This window comes from Triticum urartu, chromosome 3, assembly GCF_003073215.2.
Source record: "Triticum urartu cultivar G1812 chromosome 3, Tu2.1, whole genome shotgun sequence".
NCBI classification, from domain to species: Eukaryota; Viridiplantae; Streptophyta; class Magnoliopsida; order Poales; family Poaceae; genus Triticum; species Triticum urartu.
In genome coordinates, this window is record NC_053024.1 from 151544824 (window position 1) to 151565877 (window position 21054).

General features: G+C 44.7%; 1 protein-coding gene and 1 long non-coding RNA gene across 2 annotated transcripts; both read left to right on the forward strand.

Moving 5' to 3' along the window:
* The first annotated feature begins 468 nt into the window (after positions 1-468).
* On the forward strand, positions 469-2559 carry LOC125543380 (probable aquaporin TIP4-2). Its single transcript, XM_048706708.1, has 3 exons — positions 469-724; positions 1488-1738; positions 1861-2559. Exons 1-3 carry the CDS (start codon positions 598-600, stop codon positions 2227-2229), a joined length of 747 nt encoding a protein of 248 aa, XP_048562665.1. The 5' UTR covers positions 469-597; the 3' UTR covers positions 2230-2559.
* Positions 2560-3342: 783 nt separating this feature from the next.
* LOC125543381 lies at positions 3343-6241 on the forward strand. The gene is made up of 2 exons (XR_007298412.1): positions 3343-3796; positions 5941-6241. It is a non-coding gene; the product is annotated as an uncharacterized LOC125543381 (long non-coding RNA).
* The last annotated feature ends 14813 nt before the right edge of the window (positions 6242-21054 follow it).

Genomic DNA, 21054 nt, shown 5'->3' on the forward strand with positions numbered 1-21054 from the left:
GAGCACTAGTAAAGTCTAGGAACTTGAAATCTGATGGATTGGTTCCACCGACCATCTGAGCAACGATCAATTCACCATGTTAAGTTGGTTGGCCCATGTGCAAAGTACAGTCACGCCCTACCTTGCAATGGTAATTTTTTGACAGAAAAAATATGTACATGTTTTTGTACTAGTTACTTACAAATCAAACGGGCTGGCCGGAGAGGAGGACCTACGTGTTCCAAACTTTTACCATTGTAGTTTCAAAAAAAAAAACTTTTTACCATTGTGATCTGCAACTGCAACAGGGAAGACACCAGGCGTGACCTGTGTGCAGTGCACCTGCATGCTCCAGCTGACGTCGTACGTGCACAGCTCTTTTGCACCGCATGGAAGAAGAATATTTGAGGCGCGCCATTATAGCCTTTTGACTTGCCAAATTAAATCCCCCGTACAAAAATATATCCTGCCTATATATAGCCGGCGTCCCCCAGTGAACGAGCACACACAAAGACACAAACATCCAGCGCGCTCGGCATCCACCGATCGATTGCTCCTGTCTTGGCCATCCGCTGATAAGATCATCGACAGGCGCCTCCCCCCAGGGATCGATCGAAGATGCCGAAGATAGCGCTGGGCCACCGCCGCGAGGCGTCCGACCCCGGCTGCCTCCGGGCCGTGCTCGGCGAGCTCGTCCTCACCTTCCTCTTCGTCTTCGTCGGCGTCGGCTCCGCCATCGTCGGAGGTACGTGCGGGCAGTGCTCCTCCGCCCACTTTAATGCCGGCTACATCCGTTCGTTCCGTGCATGCTGTGCACAGCCCCTGAATCAACCGTTCAATATTTTTCTATTACTTTGTTTAGTTGGTTATACAACTAGGTGGGGCACACACACCTACCAATTACAGGACGACACGTGTGTTTTGCCCCTAGAAAAATGGAAACACCTGCGCGAAGTTTGGATATCGTAAAAAAATGACAAAGAAGGCGTCTGAGGAATCGGTTGAGATAGAAAGTGACAGAGTAGAACCAGTAGGTTGTGAGCGGTGGGTTCCTTGCCACGTCGAAGTCTCAAAATTTACAGCACCAATGCTTGCATATTATATTGGTTTACGAAGCTCGCACGTCACCATGTGGATTATTGAGTTGTCAAGTTTCTTCTCCCTCTTTGTTGCGGCAAAAAAAAGTTAATATTAAGCTTAATTTCAGTTAATAAAGTACTGGCATGCATGTCATCTCGCTTTGAAGCACCTCTGGGTCGGTGATGCGGCACTGTATTGTATAGACTTCAATCAAGAGAACACCTGATCGAGAGATATGTCGCGACCACCTAGAGCTTCAGATTTGTCATGTCCAGTCCAGTGCTCCCGTGAAGATACCCTTCCATTATGTTCCTTCCATATCACCCGCATTTGCCGTTTGATGGCACGATCGTCTTGAGAAAATGCAGTGTTGAACCAGCGTTTCAGGATCCGCAGGCTGCTGATTTCTTTTGTGCATTGTTAATCAGGACAAGCAGTCGCAGCCGGAGGCGACACGTCGGCGGCGTTGATCGCGGTGGCGCTGGGCCATGCGCTGGTGGTGGCGGTGTTCGCAACCGCAGGGTTCCACATCTCCGGCGCCCACATGAACCCAGCCGTCACGCTCAGCCTCGCCGTCGGCGGCCACATCACCCTCATCCGCGCCGGCTTCTTCGTGCTCGCCCAGATGCTCGGCTCCTCCCTCGCCTGCATCCTGCTCAGGGCCCTCACCGGCGGACTGGTACGTCGCCGTCGTTCCTCCTACCTGTCACATGCATGCCAGCCTGACAACCTCAAGCTACTACCACAATAGTAAGTGCCACTGTTGACGATCTGTGCACGCTCCGGCGTGTCACGCTGCAGGTCACTCCGGTGCACGCGCTGGCGGCGGGCGTGGGCCCGATCCAGGGCGTGGTGGCGGAGGTCGTCTTCACCTTCACGCTGCTCTTCACCATCTACGCCGCCATCCTCGACCCCAAGAGCTCCGCGCCAGGGTTCGGCCCGCTGCTCACCGGCCTCCTCGTCGGTGCCAACACCATCGCCGGCGGCGCGCTCACCGGCGCGTCCATGAACCCCGCGAGGTCCTTCGGGCCGGCGCTGGCCTCCGGAAACTGGGCCAACCACTGGGTCTACTGGGTCGGCCCGCTCGCCGGCGGGCCCCTCGCCGTGGCCGTCTACGAGTTCATCTTCACCGTCCCGGCGACGCACCAGCAACTTCCAACGGTGGAGTGAAAGGAGCTCGTTCTCCTGGGGAAGCTCTCGCCTCTCGGTAAGTTGTGGGCCGTTGGATGATCAACCGCTCCGACAAAAGCTGTTATCTACGGTATATGATACATCGAGTGTTCAAGTGTGTTTGCCCCGCGTGTTTGAGGGCTGGCTTGATTTGTGCGTGATGGGTCGTGTGAAGAATATGCGTGCGTGCACGCATGTGCGTCTCAATGTTTCGTTCGGCCAATGAGCCGTGGAAGTAACAACATTGTTTCTTTCACCGTAAGTTTGTAAGTGTATAAGGCCTCCCCGTGCATGGAAATATACGTGGAATATACATACCTGTTATTACTATCTCGTTATATAATTTTTTGTATCCTTCTTTTTACGAAAAAACTTCTAATCTATTCATGTTCAATCATGGTAGCTAGTCAACTACGTATTGCGACCAAAATACTCTTTTTAACTAGAGGCTACACCCGAGAACTAAGCCTAGATTTGGCGTTGGTGCTCGCATTTTTTTGGATTTAATTAAACTTAGCGGTGATGTTCGTTTACTGAGAGGACACGTTCCCACCGACTACGGAGGTGCCAGTGCTGACTTCGTCAATCTTACAACGATGTGCCACGACAATTTTTTTAACATACCAAGACTAATTATGTGACTATTTCACATTTTTTCTGTATTTTTTTGTCATTGTCTTATGAAAACATTTTTTTGGTAAATATGGCTATGTGATGACTACAAGCAAATTTTCAAAAAATCATGCTTTTTGAGAAACTATTTCCCCTTAATTTTCCATGTGGCTATTACAAAAAAAAATTCCAGGAATTTACAAAACGCAGTTTTTTTTTTTGTAAAATTGCCATATGATCATTAGATGCAGGTATGTTTCTGGAGAACATTTTCCCTTCAATTTTACCAGACGACTACTTTTTTCTTGACATTAAAGTACTTTTTATTGCAAGGTGATTACCATGTTATCTTTTTTTTAGACAATACCATGTTATCTTTACAAGAGTATCAACAGGTTTTTTTATCTCTTGGGCACCGCACCTTGTTGATTTGTTCGGCCCAAAGCCCTGTCAGCACTTTATTGTACAGACTTTCCTCCTAGGCCCAGTTAGCAGTCGAGACCTGTCGTTCCTCAAAGAAAAAAGCTGTTGAGACCTGGCGCAACCAGGAAATATGCCCTCGCCAATTCCCCACTCCTTCGGCGGCGGCGGGCATGGCCACTGTTCTCGTGCTTGATACAAATCCGGCATTCTAATACGACTGGAGCTCCACTAGCAGGCGGATTATTGGTCAGGTTCAGTTTCGCGTATGATTAATCTGCAGCGGCACAGACAATTCGATCCATCCCAACAACACCCACGTCAACTTTCTGAGGAGTCGAAGATTTGTTAGCCCGCTTTGTTCACAGGGAACCGTAGTTTGTACGCCCATCGGTCGATTAGCCATGGCCCCCTGCGATTCTTTCTCAAGAAAACCTACCACCCGTTGGCCAGATCAGGAGAACTCCTGCATGCGCCTGCTCCGTCAGCAGCAGCCGCCGCCGCCGCCGCCGCTCCGGCGGCCGGACCTATCTCGGTACGTACTCTTAAGTTTTCTTGTGCTGTTCATTCAATTGATGAATGTCCCCATGGAATTTATGTTGTTTCCGCACGTGGGCGATTGAATGTCTCATGTGTCAGGTTGCTGCTAGAACACTCAGTAATGCTTATGGTGGAGTTCTCTGTCTCCACCCAAGCCTGGCTACGCCCAATAATATCGGGCTCCTTTTTTGTTAGGATGTTATAGTTCAGCTGATTTATGAGACATCACCGGAGTTTAATCCCAAATCACTACGCCTTGCCTCCTTGAGTGAACGCAAGACCGATTCAAATTTCACAAAATACAAAAAGCATGGCTCAACTGATAAAATTAAGTATTCTAATTGCAGTCTTGGATCCTGGCATTAATCTTACATGTATGTTTTTGACTTGTTTTCCTTGATTACTTGTCTAACTGGTCAAACCTTACCTGGCCCGGCTCTCCTTCTTGAGTGAATGCTAGGTCTCCTACCCTAATCTCAAAGTAAAAAAAAAACATGGTTCAACTGGTAACATAATCTTTGTACCTGGCATTAATCTCAATTCTCAAATGTGTGTTTTAACTTGTTTTGTTCTTGGTTACGCTCTAAATAGCCAAACCGACCTATTGTGTCTTGCCTTGTGAATGCTTGAGGTTGATCCAAATTTTGATACAAAAAAAACCATGCTTCTACTAATTTAAAAGGAGTAATGTGATGTTGGATTTCCACATTAATCTGAATGTTTGAATTTATGTTTTGACTTGTGTTTCTCTTGATTGCTTCTCTAAGTGGCCAAAATGGGCCCATCGCGCCTCACCTTCTCAAGTGAATGCTAGAATTCTTATCCAAATTTTAAAAGTTAAAAAATTTGGTTCTACTGATAAAAAGTGTATTCTTGGACATGGTAAAAATTTCTCAATTCTCAAATATATATTTTGAATTAATTTTGTCTTGGTTATATCTCTAGATGGCCAAAACTGCCCACTTTGTCTCTTCTCCTTGAGTCAATGCTCAAGAAGTAACCTGATGTTGGACTTCTACATCGATCTTAGTACTCAAATATGAAATATCTGTTGTTGTTTCACTGAACCGGGAAGGGGTGGGGATTAATCTCCATTCTGGGATGTATGTTTTGATATGTTCTTGCTCACTTCTCAAGATGGAAAAATCTGTTCCTTAAGTGGTTCGATGCTTGTGTGTTTGTGGTGGGGGGGTGCTTACTTCCATGTCATCATGCTGCTGCTGCGAAAATAGGCTACCCCAAAACTGGCATGCCCTCAATAAATATCAATTACATGAGGTCGGTATTAGTGATCTCTTCTATAAGGTCCATGTAAACTTCTTCGACCAGGGCAACCATGATAAATGTCGAGTCATCTTCGGCATCCCAACTTGCAGCGTAAGTACCAGTTCAGTATCTCTTGTTACATCTTATGGATTTATTCAAATCTCTTGTTACATCTTGGATTTATTGGAAGAGTATGCTTGTGCTTGCTGTTTCCTGTATGGCATATATTCAAAACAAATGTAAGCCACACCAACTATTGAGATCGCACCACCCATGGGGACACCTCAATGCAAAAGGCACCATATGAGGTAGGGGCAGAATGCAGCGTGAGGCGACCCTAGGCATCCACTTGTGACGGCATTATTACATTTCCTATATTGGGCCATGTTTGTATGCGTTCCCGTCTAAAATAAGTCCCTATATAGGCCTGTGGCACTGGCTCTGTTAGTTCATTTCTACAGTGTTTCTTGTTGCCCGAGTGGTCATGTTTGCAAGTAGTGAATTTCATGGTGTTATTAACACAATTTTCTGACTAAAGTTGGTTCATTGTCCATTCAATCATGGTAGAGCTGTGAAGTTGTCCAGCGCATGCTACGCCCACAGCTGTGTTTTTTCTTTTTCTGAGGGATGGTTTTGCGCCTACATCATGAGTTCTAGCGAGCTTTCTAGAAGTTCTTGTATATGAACTTAAACCCACCTAGCAATTTTCTGTGCCTGCAACTGAATTTACTTGAAGATATTATGAATACATATACTCCTAGTTGAATTTCCAACAGGACACCTTAGTCAAAGAATGTGAACTCTGGGCTATATGCACGTTAAACTTTGTAGAAAAGTTTATTCTGTTCACAAAATTTGTTTTTGGTTTTTCAGGCCAGGAGCTAGTTATCGAAGATTTTTGAAGAATGTTAGGCTCGTCGCCTATGGTTTGAGCTTGGTGTGGGCCTTTACGCTATAATCTGCATGGTCAAACCAGCATAGATGTTCTTGCAATGGTCGATGTGGCCATTCAAAATCCTCTAATATGAAAAGAGGAGGTCAAGTAGTTTGAGGCGGCAATGGCCTATTTTGGTAGTTTTTCTATCCTCGTGAGTATCCCTCTTGACTTGCCTGTGCTCGACTTGGATCGTTCTCCCTATTAGATGGGTGAACAAAAATTCATGTTATCTTGTTACATTGTCCTTTTTACCGAGTCATCCACATATCTGTCATCATTGAAACAAGAAAAGAAAGGTGTGTGGACGTCAGAAATGATCTAACTGAGAGCTTGTGAGCTCTGGAAGTATATACCCATGTAAACTTTTTACAAAGGTATTTTACCGGCCACCAACAGAACTTTCGAATATTCCCTTGTAATTGTTTCTGCTTGTAAAGTCCTGTTTGGCTGAAACAATACAGAAATGCATTTTGGTGACAGAAACGGCAACTGGAGATTTGAAACCAACCGGAGTACTTTTACATGCTCATACAAATAAACCGGTGGAATGCAGGTGTAAGATCATTCCGTTCCTATGAGCTACTACTTGGAAATAATACCCCTGCAGTTTGTCGCCTCCCGCTACGACCAACTCGTGCCCTCAGCTTCCTGCTCCCCTTCGTCTACAGGTGAAAAACCGATGGGATAGGAGTGTTTCAGAAACTGGAGCTGTGCTACTCTCGGTGCGGGTGGCTGAGTTTCTGGTTCTGGCATTGGTCTTCTCATGTTTCAGCACTGTCTTCACGGCGAGGAATGGGTTAATGTTTGTCTTCGATGAAGTCGGAGTCAGTTTGCTCGGAATTTAGGAAGGGCAATGACGCCTGTGTGCGATCTTGTCATTGAGTTGTGTTTGGGGTATTACATGAGTGCCACTCATGAGTGCCACTCAGCAGTTTGTGTCGGTTTTCAATCAATTAACTTGGTAATTTCCTTTTGCTTAATCAATGAATGAGGCAAACAATTTGCCTTCATTTTTTTTTACTTAACACGCCCATCCTAGACTGAGACACCACTCGTCTTTGCGTGCGCCCAAACATGCAAAAGCTCAAGCGTACACTAGCATTTGGGATAATAAAATCTTAGTCTTGGGTTAGATGGAATACTTTGCACTGCCAATGACAAGAAACATTCTCAAATCAATAGTCGCTTTCCTAGCCATGTACATACCGTTTCTGACTCTGTAAACCTTTTTTTTAACAAAGCAAGGCACCGACAGGTGCTCAATTCCATTGACAGCTTATTGTAACATTACAAGAGAGGGTACAATGGCGAGAAGATAAGTAAGAGAGAGTGGGCATGCCATAAGCCAGCAGAGAGCAGAAGATGAAGGAAACTGTAGCGATCCGACCTCAAACGGTCAAATATCTGTGCATAAGTGTCATCCCTGAATTGGTAATGCTGATACACACAGTATTTGAAGGTTTTATAACAGAGTGCAATCACACACTTATTACATTGAATATCTTAAAAAAGAGAGTACTATTACAATAATATGGCTGAAGGCCATCTAATGAAGATAACAGCGGAAGGCTTCGAAGGCAAAATTGTAAGTGCATCTAGTGCCACCCCTAGGTGGTTTTGAAGTATTGACGACAAACCTAGTTGAGGAACTAATGTGTTTGTGATAATTGCAGGATAACACAGGTAGAAGTTCCTCATTGATTCGGTTTTCCTATCAGAGATGACCCCTAAAAATGTAAGAAGACATTGAAGTCAAAGGTGGTATGTGAAGACATTCACATTGAAGACTATGACAAGAGAAGACATCGCATGAAGACTATGGAGCGCGAAGACTTAGTTCTTTCGTCGTTCTTTTTCTTCTTTGTTGAGTCATAGGAACCACCGTACTGTTAAGTGGGGTCCAAGTGAACCAGTCAGAATGACTGAAGTGATGCTTAACCAAAATCCTATGTCTTCGAGTGAAGACTATGAGAGCAAATCTTGTCCAGAGTTGGATAAGTCAGCTTTGCTTGTAACTCAAGTAAAGTTGCCGTGTGTGTTTGAAATCTGACCGTTGGAACACGTGTCAGTTTCTTAGTGACCAAGGGTCATTTCGGACAAATCAGGTCGGGTTGCCTAGTGGCTATAAATAGCCCACCCCTACAACCATAAACGGTTGGCTGCTCAGAGTTAGTGCACGGTTTTTGTCGTTTGAGAGCAACCCACCTCGAAGCCTTTGAGAGAGAATTCCTTGCGAGGATAAATCCCTAAACACCCAGAGTCAAAGACACTACACCACAACACTGATGTAAGGACAGTAAAACTGCCGGGAGAAGGCTCTTTAAAGGGCAGACAAACTGCCGGGACAGTGGTTCTCCCGGCAGATAGAACTGCCACAAGAACGGCTGCCGGGGATTACTTCTCCCGGCAGATAAACAATTCCCGGCAGTTTGTCTGCCATGACTAGTGTATTTGCCGGCAGTTTGTTTTTTCCCGGCAGGTTATTCACATAGTAGGAACTACATCTTACCGGCAGTTTGACTGCCTATGCAAAGACGTTTACCTGGCAGTTTGCCTGCCGTGACCAGTGTATTCTGCCATCACACGTGTTGTTTCACAAGCTATGCAACACATCCCTAATTTTAATACACAATCAGTATGTTGAGGCAAATCAGGACAGACCACAAAAGTTATACATACACTTTAATCAATGTTACATGCAAGGTCTCATTCAATAACATTAACGAATCAAATACATAACCTTGTGCCACAATGCAAAGTACATCGGTTTCTAGGAAAAGAAATTGTGGCACAATCAAAATGAGAATTCTCTGGCTTTTGTGCCAAAACAACCACCAAAATGGCAAAGTGAAACTTAACAACATCTCCAAGCTCAACAAACAAGGCATATTACATACTCCCTCTGTCCCAAATTGTTTGTCTAGATACGGATGTATCTAGACACGTTATAGTCCAAGACAAGTAATTTGGGATGAAGGTAATATATATTATCACTCCACCAACTTGTTAGATCGTCCAAACATCCAGCAACTTGTAGATCTTCAAACGTCCAGAAACTTGTGTATATTTGAGAAACCTGCAACAATATACATAAGAATTACAATATATAATCTTGTAGACAAGATACTATAGTTTTCTTTATAGTATTCACAAATTCTGGACCTATGCATACATTGGTCATAGCCGGCTACAAGAACAGAAATCAATGCATCTTATAAGCTACTCCCTCCATCCCGTAATATAAGAGGTCAAAAAACTCTTATATTATGGGATGGAGGGAGTATTATACATGATATAGTTATGCAAAGAAATAGATCAATTAGTACTATGAAAGCTGGCATCAAAGTAACTCAGAGAAGTAAAAGCAAATATATCAACTCTGTTTATGACTAAAAACAATTTTTAACTTTGGCTCATATACAATACCAATCTGATTACATCAAGAAGGGTGAAATTGCAAAGAAATAACAAAGTAGGCACGAGAAGTTCATCGAGCAAAGAACTGACCACCTGTGTTGGTTAACCCCAATCTATGTTACTTATGAATCATGCATAAGGTACCAGTTCAGGAGCATATTGCTGATCTTGAGGTCATTGTCAAACTTGTCACGAGACATATAGCCATCACTTAATTCTGAGTGATGTCATTACTGATATAAGTATTGCTGCAAGATATAACTGTATTATGGTTTGATGGTGTATAACCAGTGAAGTAATTTTCTAGTGTAGGCATAAATAAAAACTGTGAACTTTGCCATAGTTCAGAGGCTGCATATGATGCTTCAATTAATGCAAGGTTCTTCTTTCAGATTGAAATAAATCTACCTTCATAATCAACATTGATCGCCAGTGTGCCAATTTGGTGATTAAGCTTTGCTATACTATTTACTAGGAATGCCTTGGAATCAATCAATCAATGAAATGCACTGGCAGTACAATGAGATGTATACTGTGCCAAGAGGACAAGTCATGTTTCTACCAAGCAAAAGTAGCATACTACTTCCGATTTTTCATCATGCTACACTCAAGTTCCGAATCAACATGAGTTGACAGTATCTAACTAAAGTACGCTTCTAGAATAAAGCTTGGAGCTATCATGAAGATAACGACCATTTTAAGTGCAATCGTGAATTCCAAGTTTCCAACACGGCATTATGCTATTTCACAGTTTTTGCTAATATACAGGATACACATGTATAAGAAAGGTGCAACTAATGCCTTGGAGAAAACCGGTTTCAAAAATTACTACTTTACAAGGGGTGAGACAGCCACAGATCTAAACAATGTAAAGAGGTAAGTGAGTACAAGGCTTATTACCCCACCTTGCTTCTGGTCGCATTGCTGCTTCTGCCATACGCTTAGAATCCACTTCCAGCTTCATTAGAAGCAAAGATTTTTAAGCAATCAACCATAATGTTCATTGGTAAATATAATCACAAGAACTATTGCTTACATGCTTGTATCTTCTAGTATCCCCTTGTCCTCTTTTATCTATTTTTCAAATGAACATGCCAGCTTCTGTAATGATGGTTACTTGGTTAGCAACAGAACGAGTAAAGTGTAGTTGGTATTTATACTTTTAGTCTTCGACAATCAAACACAATACAAAATGTAAAATATTTGTTTTAATTCTCAACTGCACCTTATGTTTTCTCCGGTGGCATATACTGATATAATAATGATGATGCAATATTTTTCTCAAAGACACATATAAATACATGCCATTCTGTATCAGAAGAAAGCCGATGAGGTGCGAGATTACATATCACAAAGACAAAAGATTTTGAATAATGAAGCATAATCGAAACAACTGATGAAAATTGCCAAATCTCGAGATTTTGTTAGCAGAAGAACATTGCACAAGTTCGAAGGTTCCGAACAGTTCATATTTGGGCGGCAATCTCACCCGCAATATTTATCTTCGAGAGATGGATAAGAACTGAAAGTAAATATCAATAGCATAGCCTTCTTTTTTAAATGAAACATGGCCTAAATTCTAAGAATCTTCCATCTCACCTCGTATACTATACCTGACCCTTTTCTTGTTTTGTTTTTAAAACTGACTCTTTGACCTGAAATAGAACTGGCTATTTGAGCTGAAATAGGATCATATACTTTTGCTATTATAGCTGATAAGGACAAACTCAACTATATGGTTTCTCCACCATATGGCAAATTGGAGCAACAAACCTTCACAGAATGTACGCATAACTGAACTAATGCTCAAGGCTTAAACCATGCGTACTGCTATGTATATTGGTTAATTAAAGGTAAAAGTTCCATTACGTTATCAGAATACTAGATAAGTTTGTAAATGAAAATTACTTCATAATTCTCCTACAATAATGGTTATTTGATACACAAGTTTTAATTGGTGCTTTCTGAATGTGAGTGTGTCCTTGATGTACTCTATAAACAGAAATGGAAGGGAAAAAAACAGGGGATGACATCTTGATCCATACATACAGGAATTTGAGCCCGACGATGATGATAGAAGCACTGCGCCATCCGTCCTCCATAGCAGCAGGTGCTGCACGCCTAGACCCCCAGAAGGTGCACGCCCCACGAAGAAGAGGAACGCTCGATGTCGCTCGATGTCAATGTAGCTCGTGGTCGATCTGCCACAATGGAGGAAGTCCATGGAGGGTCCGCCGGGGACGAGCTCCTCGGGAGACAGGCGGCTACTCTCCAGGTCTTACCCTCTCATGGATCTAGGCGAGACGGATGAGATGCGATGGGGGAAGTGGCGGTGGAGAGGTGAACAACCGGGGCGGCGTTGATGAGGCCCGGAGGCGACCAGATCTGGCAGCACCGATGACCAGTGCGGCTAGATCCGGCCATGATTAGGCTGGGCTGCTTCCACCGAATTGGAGGTCAATGGAGGAAGAGAGGTAGGGGCGGCGGCGCACAGGGAAAGGAAGAACGGGGTGGCTAGGACTAGGGTTCGGAAGGGATAGCGGTGGAGTGGTTGGGTGGCGGCGGTGGGTCTGGGTGGAGGGATTTGGGGAAGGGAAATTGGGCTTGGGGCTAGCGCGCGTTTAGGCCCAATATCTTGCACCACTCAGTCCCTGGCAGATAATGGGCCGAGGGGTACTTCTCCCGGCAGATAGAGTGACCTAAGAAGCGTTTGTCATTGCCGGCAGTTTAGGTGCCCTCGTTGCTCATCTTCTCCCGGCAGTTATTCTGCCCTTAAGTACTTCTACCGGCAGTACTAAAATTCCCGGCATATGGTTTGCCCTTATTCTACTATTTCTTCCGGCAGTTAATTGCCCCCAATTAGGTGTTGTCGTGTAGTGAGAGTGTTAGGCATCACTTAAGTCTTCCTGTCTGTGTGATCTGAAGACTTATTACACTTGAGGACTGTGAATCCTCCAGCCGGTTAGGCGTCGCGTTCTGAGCATCCAAGAGTCATTGTGGATCGCCAGTGAACGAAGTCTGTGAAGGTTTGGAAGTCTACCTTGAAGACTTACCAGAGTGATTGGGCGAGGACTGGGTGTCCTTAGCTCAAGGGGAATAAGGTGAAGACGAGGTCTTCTGAGTTGAATCTCAGCCTCCCTAACCAGACGTACAGTTGTCACAGCAACTGGAACTGGTCCAACAAATCATTGTCTTCAACTGGTCACTGGTTTCATCCTTCCCTTCCCTTTACTTACTGTTGGTCCTTGTGAAGTCATTGTATGATTGCTTTATCTTTTGTCTTCACTGAGTGACTGCTTGTTCTGATTGGCTTCACAATATCTTCCTACCTGATCTTTACTGCCTAGCTGCTATTAGTCATTGTGCTTTCACTCCATTGAATACTTGACTATGGTTTGCCTAGTGTAGTCTGCCTTCCGATGCATGGTAATAGGTTTATTTCTATCGTTTGTCTTCAAAACTTCCATGTTTTGAAGACTTTCATAAAAATCGCCTATTCACCCCCCTCTAGTCGATCACTAGAACTTTCAATTGGTATCCGAGCAAGGTACTCCCTTGTTCTGTGTGATTCGGTTTAACCACCTGAAGTTTTAGCTATGTCGACTGCAGGGATAATCAAAGTCTCCGCTGCGTGCCCAGTCTTCGATGGAACCGAATATCCCTACTGAAAGAATAAGATGTGCATGCATCTTGAAGCCATTGATGTCGACCTATGGTATGTCGTCAAGAATGGCGTTCCCAAGGCTGGTGAAGGTGTCACCGCTGCTGATGTCAAGAAGTTCGTTCAACTGGACTCCACTGCCAAGAACATCATCTATGGTCATCTGACCAAAGGACAGTATGGTCGTGTGCGTGCTCTGGAAACATCTAACCTAGTCTGGGGCTGGCTCTCCAAGGTCAACGAAGGCGTCTCAACCCAGAGAGATCAGAGAATCAGTGTCCTTCATAACCTCTTCAACCGCTTCAAGAGAAATGACAATGAGAATGTTCAGCTCACGTTTGATCGACTCACTGCATCACAAATGAGCTTCAAGCCCTCGGCGCCACTGAGATCACCAAGCATGAAGTTATCACTTGACAGATCGTTTGACACCCTAGTCCTGATGATTTAAGAACGTCCTGACTTCACAACACTCGATCCGTCTGACATACTTGAGAGGCTCAACACACACGAGTTTCAGCTTTCTGAGAAAAGAGACATCTATGGTCCCAAATATGGGCGAACTCGTGCCTTGAAGGCAAAAGCTGTCTCCTCATCTGAAGAAGAGTCTGACAGCAGTTCTGATGATCCTGAAGACATTGGAAAGGAGCTTGTTATGCTTGTGAAGAAGTTCCAAAAATTCACCAAGAAGAAAGGCTTCAGAAAGTCCTCACGATCAAGCTCAAGGAATGATGAAGCTTCTGCTCATGACTACAAGAAGAGAACATGCCACAAGTGCAAGAAACCTGGCCACTACATCTCTGAGTGTCCACAGTGGGACAATGAGAACAAGAAGAAAAAGAAGAGCAAGGAGTATGATTCTGACGACAAGAAGAAGAAGAAATACTCAAAGTCTTCTTCCAAGTCCTCCTCAAAGTCTTCATCACACAAGAAGAGCTCATCTGGCAAGGCACGTGCGTTTGTTGGCAAGGAAATGGATTCAGAGGAGGAGTCCGCTTCTGAGGAGGCGGAGGTGGAGTCTGAGGAGGAGTCCGATTCTGGCGTTGCGAGTCTGGCTACAGCATACGTTGCCAAGTCCATCTTCAACACCGAAGACAATGACTCCGTCACCGACACCGATGCAAATGACAAGGACTACTCCGCTCCTACCTACCGCTTCATGGCACGCGGTGCCAAGGGTACGACACCGGCTGCTTCATAATGGATTATTGATAGTGGGTGTACCAATCACATGACTGGCAAGCGAAGCCTTCTTATGGACTCAACCTTACGTCCATCTGACAAAAGTCACATCACATTTGCTGACACTAGTAAAAGTAAGATATTGGGTCTAGGTAGAGTTGCAATCTCAAAGGATCAACACATGGATAAAGTCATGCTTGTTGAATCCCTTGGTTTCAACTTAATGTCTGTCTCAATGCTTTGCGATTTAAACATGATTATGATGTTTGGAAAATATCGTTGCCTTGTTCTAATGGAATCTAACAAGTCTCTAGTGTTTGAAGGGTATTGGAAAGATGATTTGTACGTGGTAGATTTCTCAGCAGGACCACAACTTGCCGTATGTCTTCTAGCAAAAGCTTCAGAATGCTGGCTCTGGCATCGGAGGCTAGGGCATGCTGGCATGAGGAACTTGCACACTCTTGCAAGAAAGAAGCATGTCATAGGCATCGAGGGCGTCAAGTTCAAGAAGGATCACTTATGCGGTGCCTGTGAAGCAGGAAAGATGACGAGGGCCAAGCATCTCTCGAAGACAATCATGACAACGACTCAACCCTTCGAACTGCTCCACATGGATCTTTTCGGTCCCACTCATTACTCAACTCTTACTACTACTGCTTGTCTCTATGGCTTTGTCATTGTTGATGATTATTCAAGATACACTTGGGTGCATATAATCCTCTACAAGACTGAAGTGTAGGATGTCTTCAGACGCTTCGCCAATCGAGCAATGAACAACTATGGCGTCAAGATAAAGCACATCAGAAGTGACAATGGCACTGAATTCAAGAACACCGGCCTAGATACATATCTTGATACTTTGGGCATCACACATGAATTCTCAGCTCCATACATGCCACAGCAGAATGGCGTCGTCGAACGCAAGAACAGAACACTTATTGAGATGGCTCGGACGATGCTTGATGAATACAAGACTCCAAGAAAATTCTGGCCTGAAGCCATTGATACTGCATGCCATATCATCAACCGTGTTTATCTTCACAAGCTTCTGAACAAGACATCCTATGAGCTCCTTACTGGCAAGAAGCCAAATGTCAGTTATTTCAGAGTATTTGGTGCCAGGTGCTGGATCAAGGATCCACATCACACTTCAAAATTTGCACCAAAAGCACATGAATGTTTTATGCTTGGATATGGAAAGGATTCACACTCCTACAAAGTCTTCAACCTCTTTCACTATAAAGTGGTTGAAACTGTGGATGTGCGGTTCGATGAGACTAACGGCTCGCAAAGAGAGCACCTGCCAAATGTGCTAGATGAAGTTCCATCTAGTGAATCAATCAAACTTATGGGAACTGGAGAAATCATACCTTCTGAAGCTCAGCCTGAAGAGGAACTTATCATCTCCGCACCTGATCAACCTGAAGACAATGATCAACCTGAAGACAATGCTCATCCTGAAGACAATCCTTCTAATGATGACAATGATCAGCAAGAGCAAAATCTTCGTCCTGTACATCCTCGTGTTGCAAATGAAGTACAGATTGAGAGAATAATTGATAGCATCAATGCACCAGGTCCACTCACTCGTTCAAGGGCAACACAACTAGCAAATTTCTGTGGGCACTTCACATTTGTCTCAATATTTGAACCCAAGAAAGTTGATGAAGCCTTCATGGAACCTGAATGGATTCAAGCTATGCAAGAAGAGCTTCAACAGTTTGAGCTGAATAATGTATGGGAACTAGTTAAGCGTCCTGATCCTCACAATCACAATATAATAGGCACCAAATGGATATATCGCAACAAGCAAGATGAGCATGGTCAAGTTGTCAGAAACAAAGCTCGTCTCGTTGCTCAAGGATATACTCAAGTTGAAGGGATTGACTTCGGTGAGACATTTGCTCCTGTGGCTAGACTTGAAGCCATACGCATACTGCTGGCCTATGCAAATCATCATAACATTCTTATGCATCAAATGGATGTGAAGAGCGCTTTTCTCAATGGCAAGATTGACGAAGAAGTGTATGTTGCACAACCGCCTGGCTTTGAAGATCCAAAACATCCCGATATGGTGTACAAGCTCAACAAGGCACTGTATGGCCTCAAACAAGCCCCTAGGGCTTGGTATGACACACTCAAAGACTTCCTGAAGAGCAAAGGCTTCAAACCTGGTTCCCTCGACCCCACTCTCTTCACGAAGACATATGATGGTGAACTGTTTGTGTGCCAAATATATGTGGATGACATTATCTTCGGCTGCACCAATCAGAAATACACTGATGAGTTTGGATATATGATGCAAGAGCAATATCATATGTCCATGATGGGTGAGCTGAAGTTCTTCCTTGGTCTTCAAATACGTCAGCAACGCAACGGCATCTTTATATCTCAAGAGAAATACCTCAAAGATTGCCTGAAGAAATTTGGAATGCAAGATTGCAAAGGCTACACGACGCCAATGCCAGCCAAACATCATCTGGGTCCCGACGACAATGGTAAAGAGTTCGATCAAAAGGTATACCGCTCCATGATTGGTTCCTTACTTTATTTATGTGCATCTAGGCCAGATATCATGCTTAGGATTTGCATGTGTGCCCGGTTCCAAGCGGCACCAAAGGAATCGCATCACTTAGCTGTGAAGCGAATTCTCAGATATTTGGCTCACACCCCAACACTAGGATTATGGTATCCAAAGGGCTCAGAGTTTGATCTAGTTGGATTCTCGGATGCTGATTATGCTGGTGACAAGGTGGATCACAAGTCTACATCAGGCACATGTCATTTTCTGGGACGATCACTTGTATGTTGGTCTTCAAAGAAGCAGAACTGTGTATCTCTCTCCACTGCTGAATCTGAATACATTGCTGCTGGATCTTGCTGCGCTCAGCTTCTATGGATGAAGCAAACACTCAAAGACTGTGGCATTCACCTGAAGCAAGTACCACTCTACTGCGACAACGAAAGCGCCATCAAGATTGCCAACAACCCAGTTCAGCACTCGAAGACAAAGCACATTGAAATTCGTCATCACTTTCTCAGAGATCATGTTGTGAAGGAAGATATTGATATCATACACATCAACACTGAAGAGCAATTGGCAGATATCTTCACCAAGCCCTTGGATGAGAAGAGGTTTTGCAAGTTACGGTGTGAGCTAAATATCTTGGAATCCTCAAATGTCCTGTGATCAGGCACACATCCTAACACTTATGCACGTTGATGACTTAGATGTGCAACACATGAAGTAAAGTATATCTTCAGTCAATGAAGACTTACATTCTGAGTGTGAATACATTAACGTGGAATTTGACTTCGGAGCGCCACGATAATTGTGCGCCGTGTCTGGGTCTAATACTTCCTATACGGTGGGTAACGCCACCACCAAATTCTTCTGTTTGAAGTGCTTTACCCATGGCGTTACATGTGCTATGTCTTCACATTTTGTTTGTCTTCATTTTCAACTTGTCTTCATGATTATCTTCACTATGTTGACTTGATTGTCTTCTGATATATACATACTAGTGTTCTGTCCTCTACAACATTCACTTATAGCTATGTCTTCCTTGTTGAATCTTTTGAACTAAGTGAATGTGATTGGACCCTAATCTCTCTATGCTTTCTATCTCAAACTCAATATGTCCAAATCATATGCATTCTATTGAAACTGTCGAATGTATTCTCTACGTCCTAGTCAGCAGAAGATATAGAGACAAACATTAAGTCTGTTTTCAATGCTAATTCCTTCACCTGAAACCTAGAGAAGTGGGAATGACCACCCGACAATCCAGGCGTGCGTGGAAACGTGGAACAACCTCCGATATGTTGCATGATGGCCACGTGTCCTTCAGATGTGAATCGCCAGGGGCACCTGTGTAATAACACTGTGTCATCCTTGTCCCTATAAATACACGCCTCACCACAATCATTATCCTTTCTTCCACTCCCGCACAAACCCTAGCGCCACCGCTAGCCCTCGACGACGCCGGCGACGAAGCGCTTAGCTACCGCGACCTCACCAATGCCGTCTTCACGCCGGCCGCGGACACCGTCTTCTCCACCGTCGCCGTAGGTGTCCTCCGTTGCCAAGTTAGGGCATGGACGATCGAACTGCTCGGCCTCCTCTCCCACTCCGTCTATCAGTTCTTCGTGTGGTAAATAAAACTTCCTTTTTACGGCCCCTTTGATCCTATAGATTCATCACTTTCTACCACAAGCAGTTTCTGTTCACACAAGTTGGATCTATTTCATACTGCATCTCATAATATGCCTAGTATGTTCACTTATGCTTCACAAAGTAGTTAGATTCCTCACTTGTACTTATTCGTGGATTCGTACAAATCTGGAACCAACTCTCTATCTATGAGTGAATGTCTTCGCACTATGAGGTCAATGTCTTCTAAACTGATTTATCTTCAAAATCTTCTGAGAATGCATATGACCTCTTCCCCTTCCCTCGCACCTTAATGCTGTCACAGGTACATGTCCGTGGGAGAATCCCTTGGTTCTCATAGTCTGCATTCGTTTGCAGAATTCTTACAACATCACATTAACTCTCCCGAAGCCAGTTCCTGTTTGACCAGAAAGCGGAAGCCTTTGAAGCCTTTAAACGTGTTGAAGCCCTTCAGTTTAAGCTTCATGGCACCAGAGAAACCTACAAGAAAGGATGGCAGACAGCGTCGTGGCAACACCTCAAGAGATTTGCCTCCTGACCTCTATGAGCTATACAAGACAGATCCAGAGGAGGACTACAATCAGCGAAAAACTCGAATCCAATGGATTCGAAGATATTGGGCAGAACAATGGTTCAAGTACAGGTTCGTGACCCAGGAGTATGCTGAGAAGAATGCCATCAAACGACCATGGGGAGACATTCTATACAGAAATCTTCAACCCAAGTCCAGAGCTGAAGCCATTGAACAAGGCTTCTATCCTTGCATGGTCCGTGGACCGCAGCCTGCGGATGCAGACCCATCTTCATTACTATGGTGCCATGATGATAATCTGTTCAAGCGCAACCTTCAGTTTGCCAGGAACTAGGCCAAAGAGAACAAGAAGTCACAAGGCTTAGACTTCAATCCAGGCCCCTCTGCTCCTCGTGCTGGTGGCACACGCGAAGCTGAACCCAATCTTGTTGGGTCCTTCTACAACCTGGAAGGTCTCAACACTCATATCATGGTTCAAGGGACAGCCGTGGATGAGCCTGCAGATGACGCTGAATCTGATGAAGCGCCTGCACCGCCGAAACCAAAGAAACTGAAGAAGCCTAAAGCTTCAAAGCCTGCTCCTGCACCAAAGGTCTTACAGGCGAAGCCTCTGGCCACTGCACCTCCTGAACACAGTGTGCAGTCTGAAGATTTGTCACGCATCTCCAAGCCCTCGAGAGTAAAGATGCCCTTGCAACCCACCAGCCAAGAACTGATTGCTGCTGCTATTCTGCGCAACGACGCCATTGATCTGTCCAGCGATGAAGATCTTGCAGATGACGCTCTTGAGCAACTGATCAAGAGCAAAGAAGAAGCAGAAATCTTCAACGATTTGCCTCTATTTGACATAGCAATCCTTCACAACTTCATTTATGAGTGGTTTGAAACCCCCAATCTCAGCTTTGATGATCTGCAACTTCCAATTGGCCTCAGGGTCGCTTTCACTGGCGCCATTGCTTCTGAGCTAGCCCTAGCTCAGGCATCGTTGAACTGAAGCAAAAGATCGACTATGAGAAAGCTCAGTTCAAGCAGCACATGGCAAAGCTCTGCATGCAAGATGTCAAGAACTTCAAGACTATGCTGCACGAGCTCAAGGAAGCCTTTCTCAAGAAACGCGAAGAAGCTAAATGTTCTTGTGAGCGCATGAAGAGTCTGGCTGACAAGTGCGTGCAAGCCTACAATGAAGCTGAAAAGCGCAAGGCTCTTGGGCGTCCTGGCATCGATCCCAGGATGGCTGCAACGAAGAAGAAGAAGCCAGCTGTGGACGAACCCGAAGCACCAAGGCAGGAAGCACATCCCATTGTCTTCCTAGCCAGTATGGCAGGCTCGAAGCCTAAGGTCCCCACAGTGGCTTCAGAATTAAAGAAGACAAAGGCTGCCGAGGCTGAAGCCAGAAAGAGGAAACATCCTGAAGCTTCTGATGTCGCTCCCTCCAAGAAGAAGTGCAAAACCAAGAAAGATCGGGCTGCTCCCACAGAGCCCCTTATTGTTGAGCCCATCTCGGTTGCTCGTCCTACCTCTTCGCATCAAGAACGACGGATGGTAATTCATGAGCCTGCTTCCACAGAGGCTCCTGAAGCTGAAGACATTCCAGCAGTTGACCCCACCTCTGCTGAAGACATTGGTCACCATGACAATGTTGAAGATGATGAAGTCCTTCCTCAGATCGAGCACCAATTGGTATCATCGCCTGTGCTTACACACAGCGAACTCATCAGCATTGGTCGTCCTTTGACGCCAACTGCTCAGGATGAATCGTGGGCTGATCACCCACAGAGACAAGACACTCCAAGCTCTCCCCAACCGCAAGCAACCCCATCAGTGCAAGAAGAGGATGACTTTGAGGCCCAACCAACTCCATCTTCACAGGCGTCACCAGCGTTACGCAGGCTTCGCAAAGGACCAAGGCCCTAAGTCCCTCTTTCAAGCATTTCAGAAGGAGAAGTGCACCACCAATCTGTTGCACGTCAGGTGTTCCCCGAAGCCACTCCTACTGTGAACGTTTCTGAGTCTGAAGCTAAAGTTGTTGAAGACAATCCGGCTGCATCAGACGAAGAAAAATAAGCAGAAGAACGTGTCCCTAC

Bases quoted from the DNA above. Each gene is read 5' to 3' on its own strand.
- LOC125543380 (XM_048706708.1), top strand. From the start codon at position 598: ATGCCGAAGATAGCGCTGGGCCACCGCCGCGAGGCGTCCGACCCCGGC. The intron at 725-1,487 runs GTACGTGCGGGC...ATTGTTAATCAG, and splicing joins CGGCTCCGCCATCGTCGGAG to GACAAGCAGTCGCAGCCGGA. The intron at 1,739-1,860 runs GTACGTCGCCGT...GTCACGCTGCAG, and splicing joins GGGCCCTCACCGGCGGACTG to GTCACTCCGGTGCACGCGCT.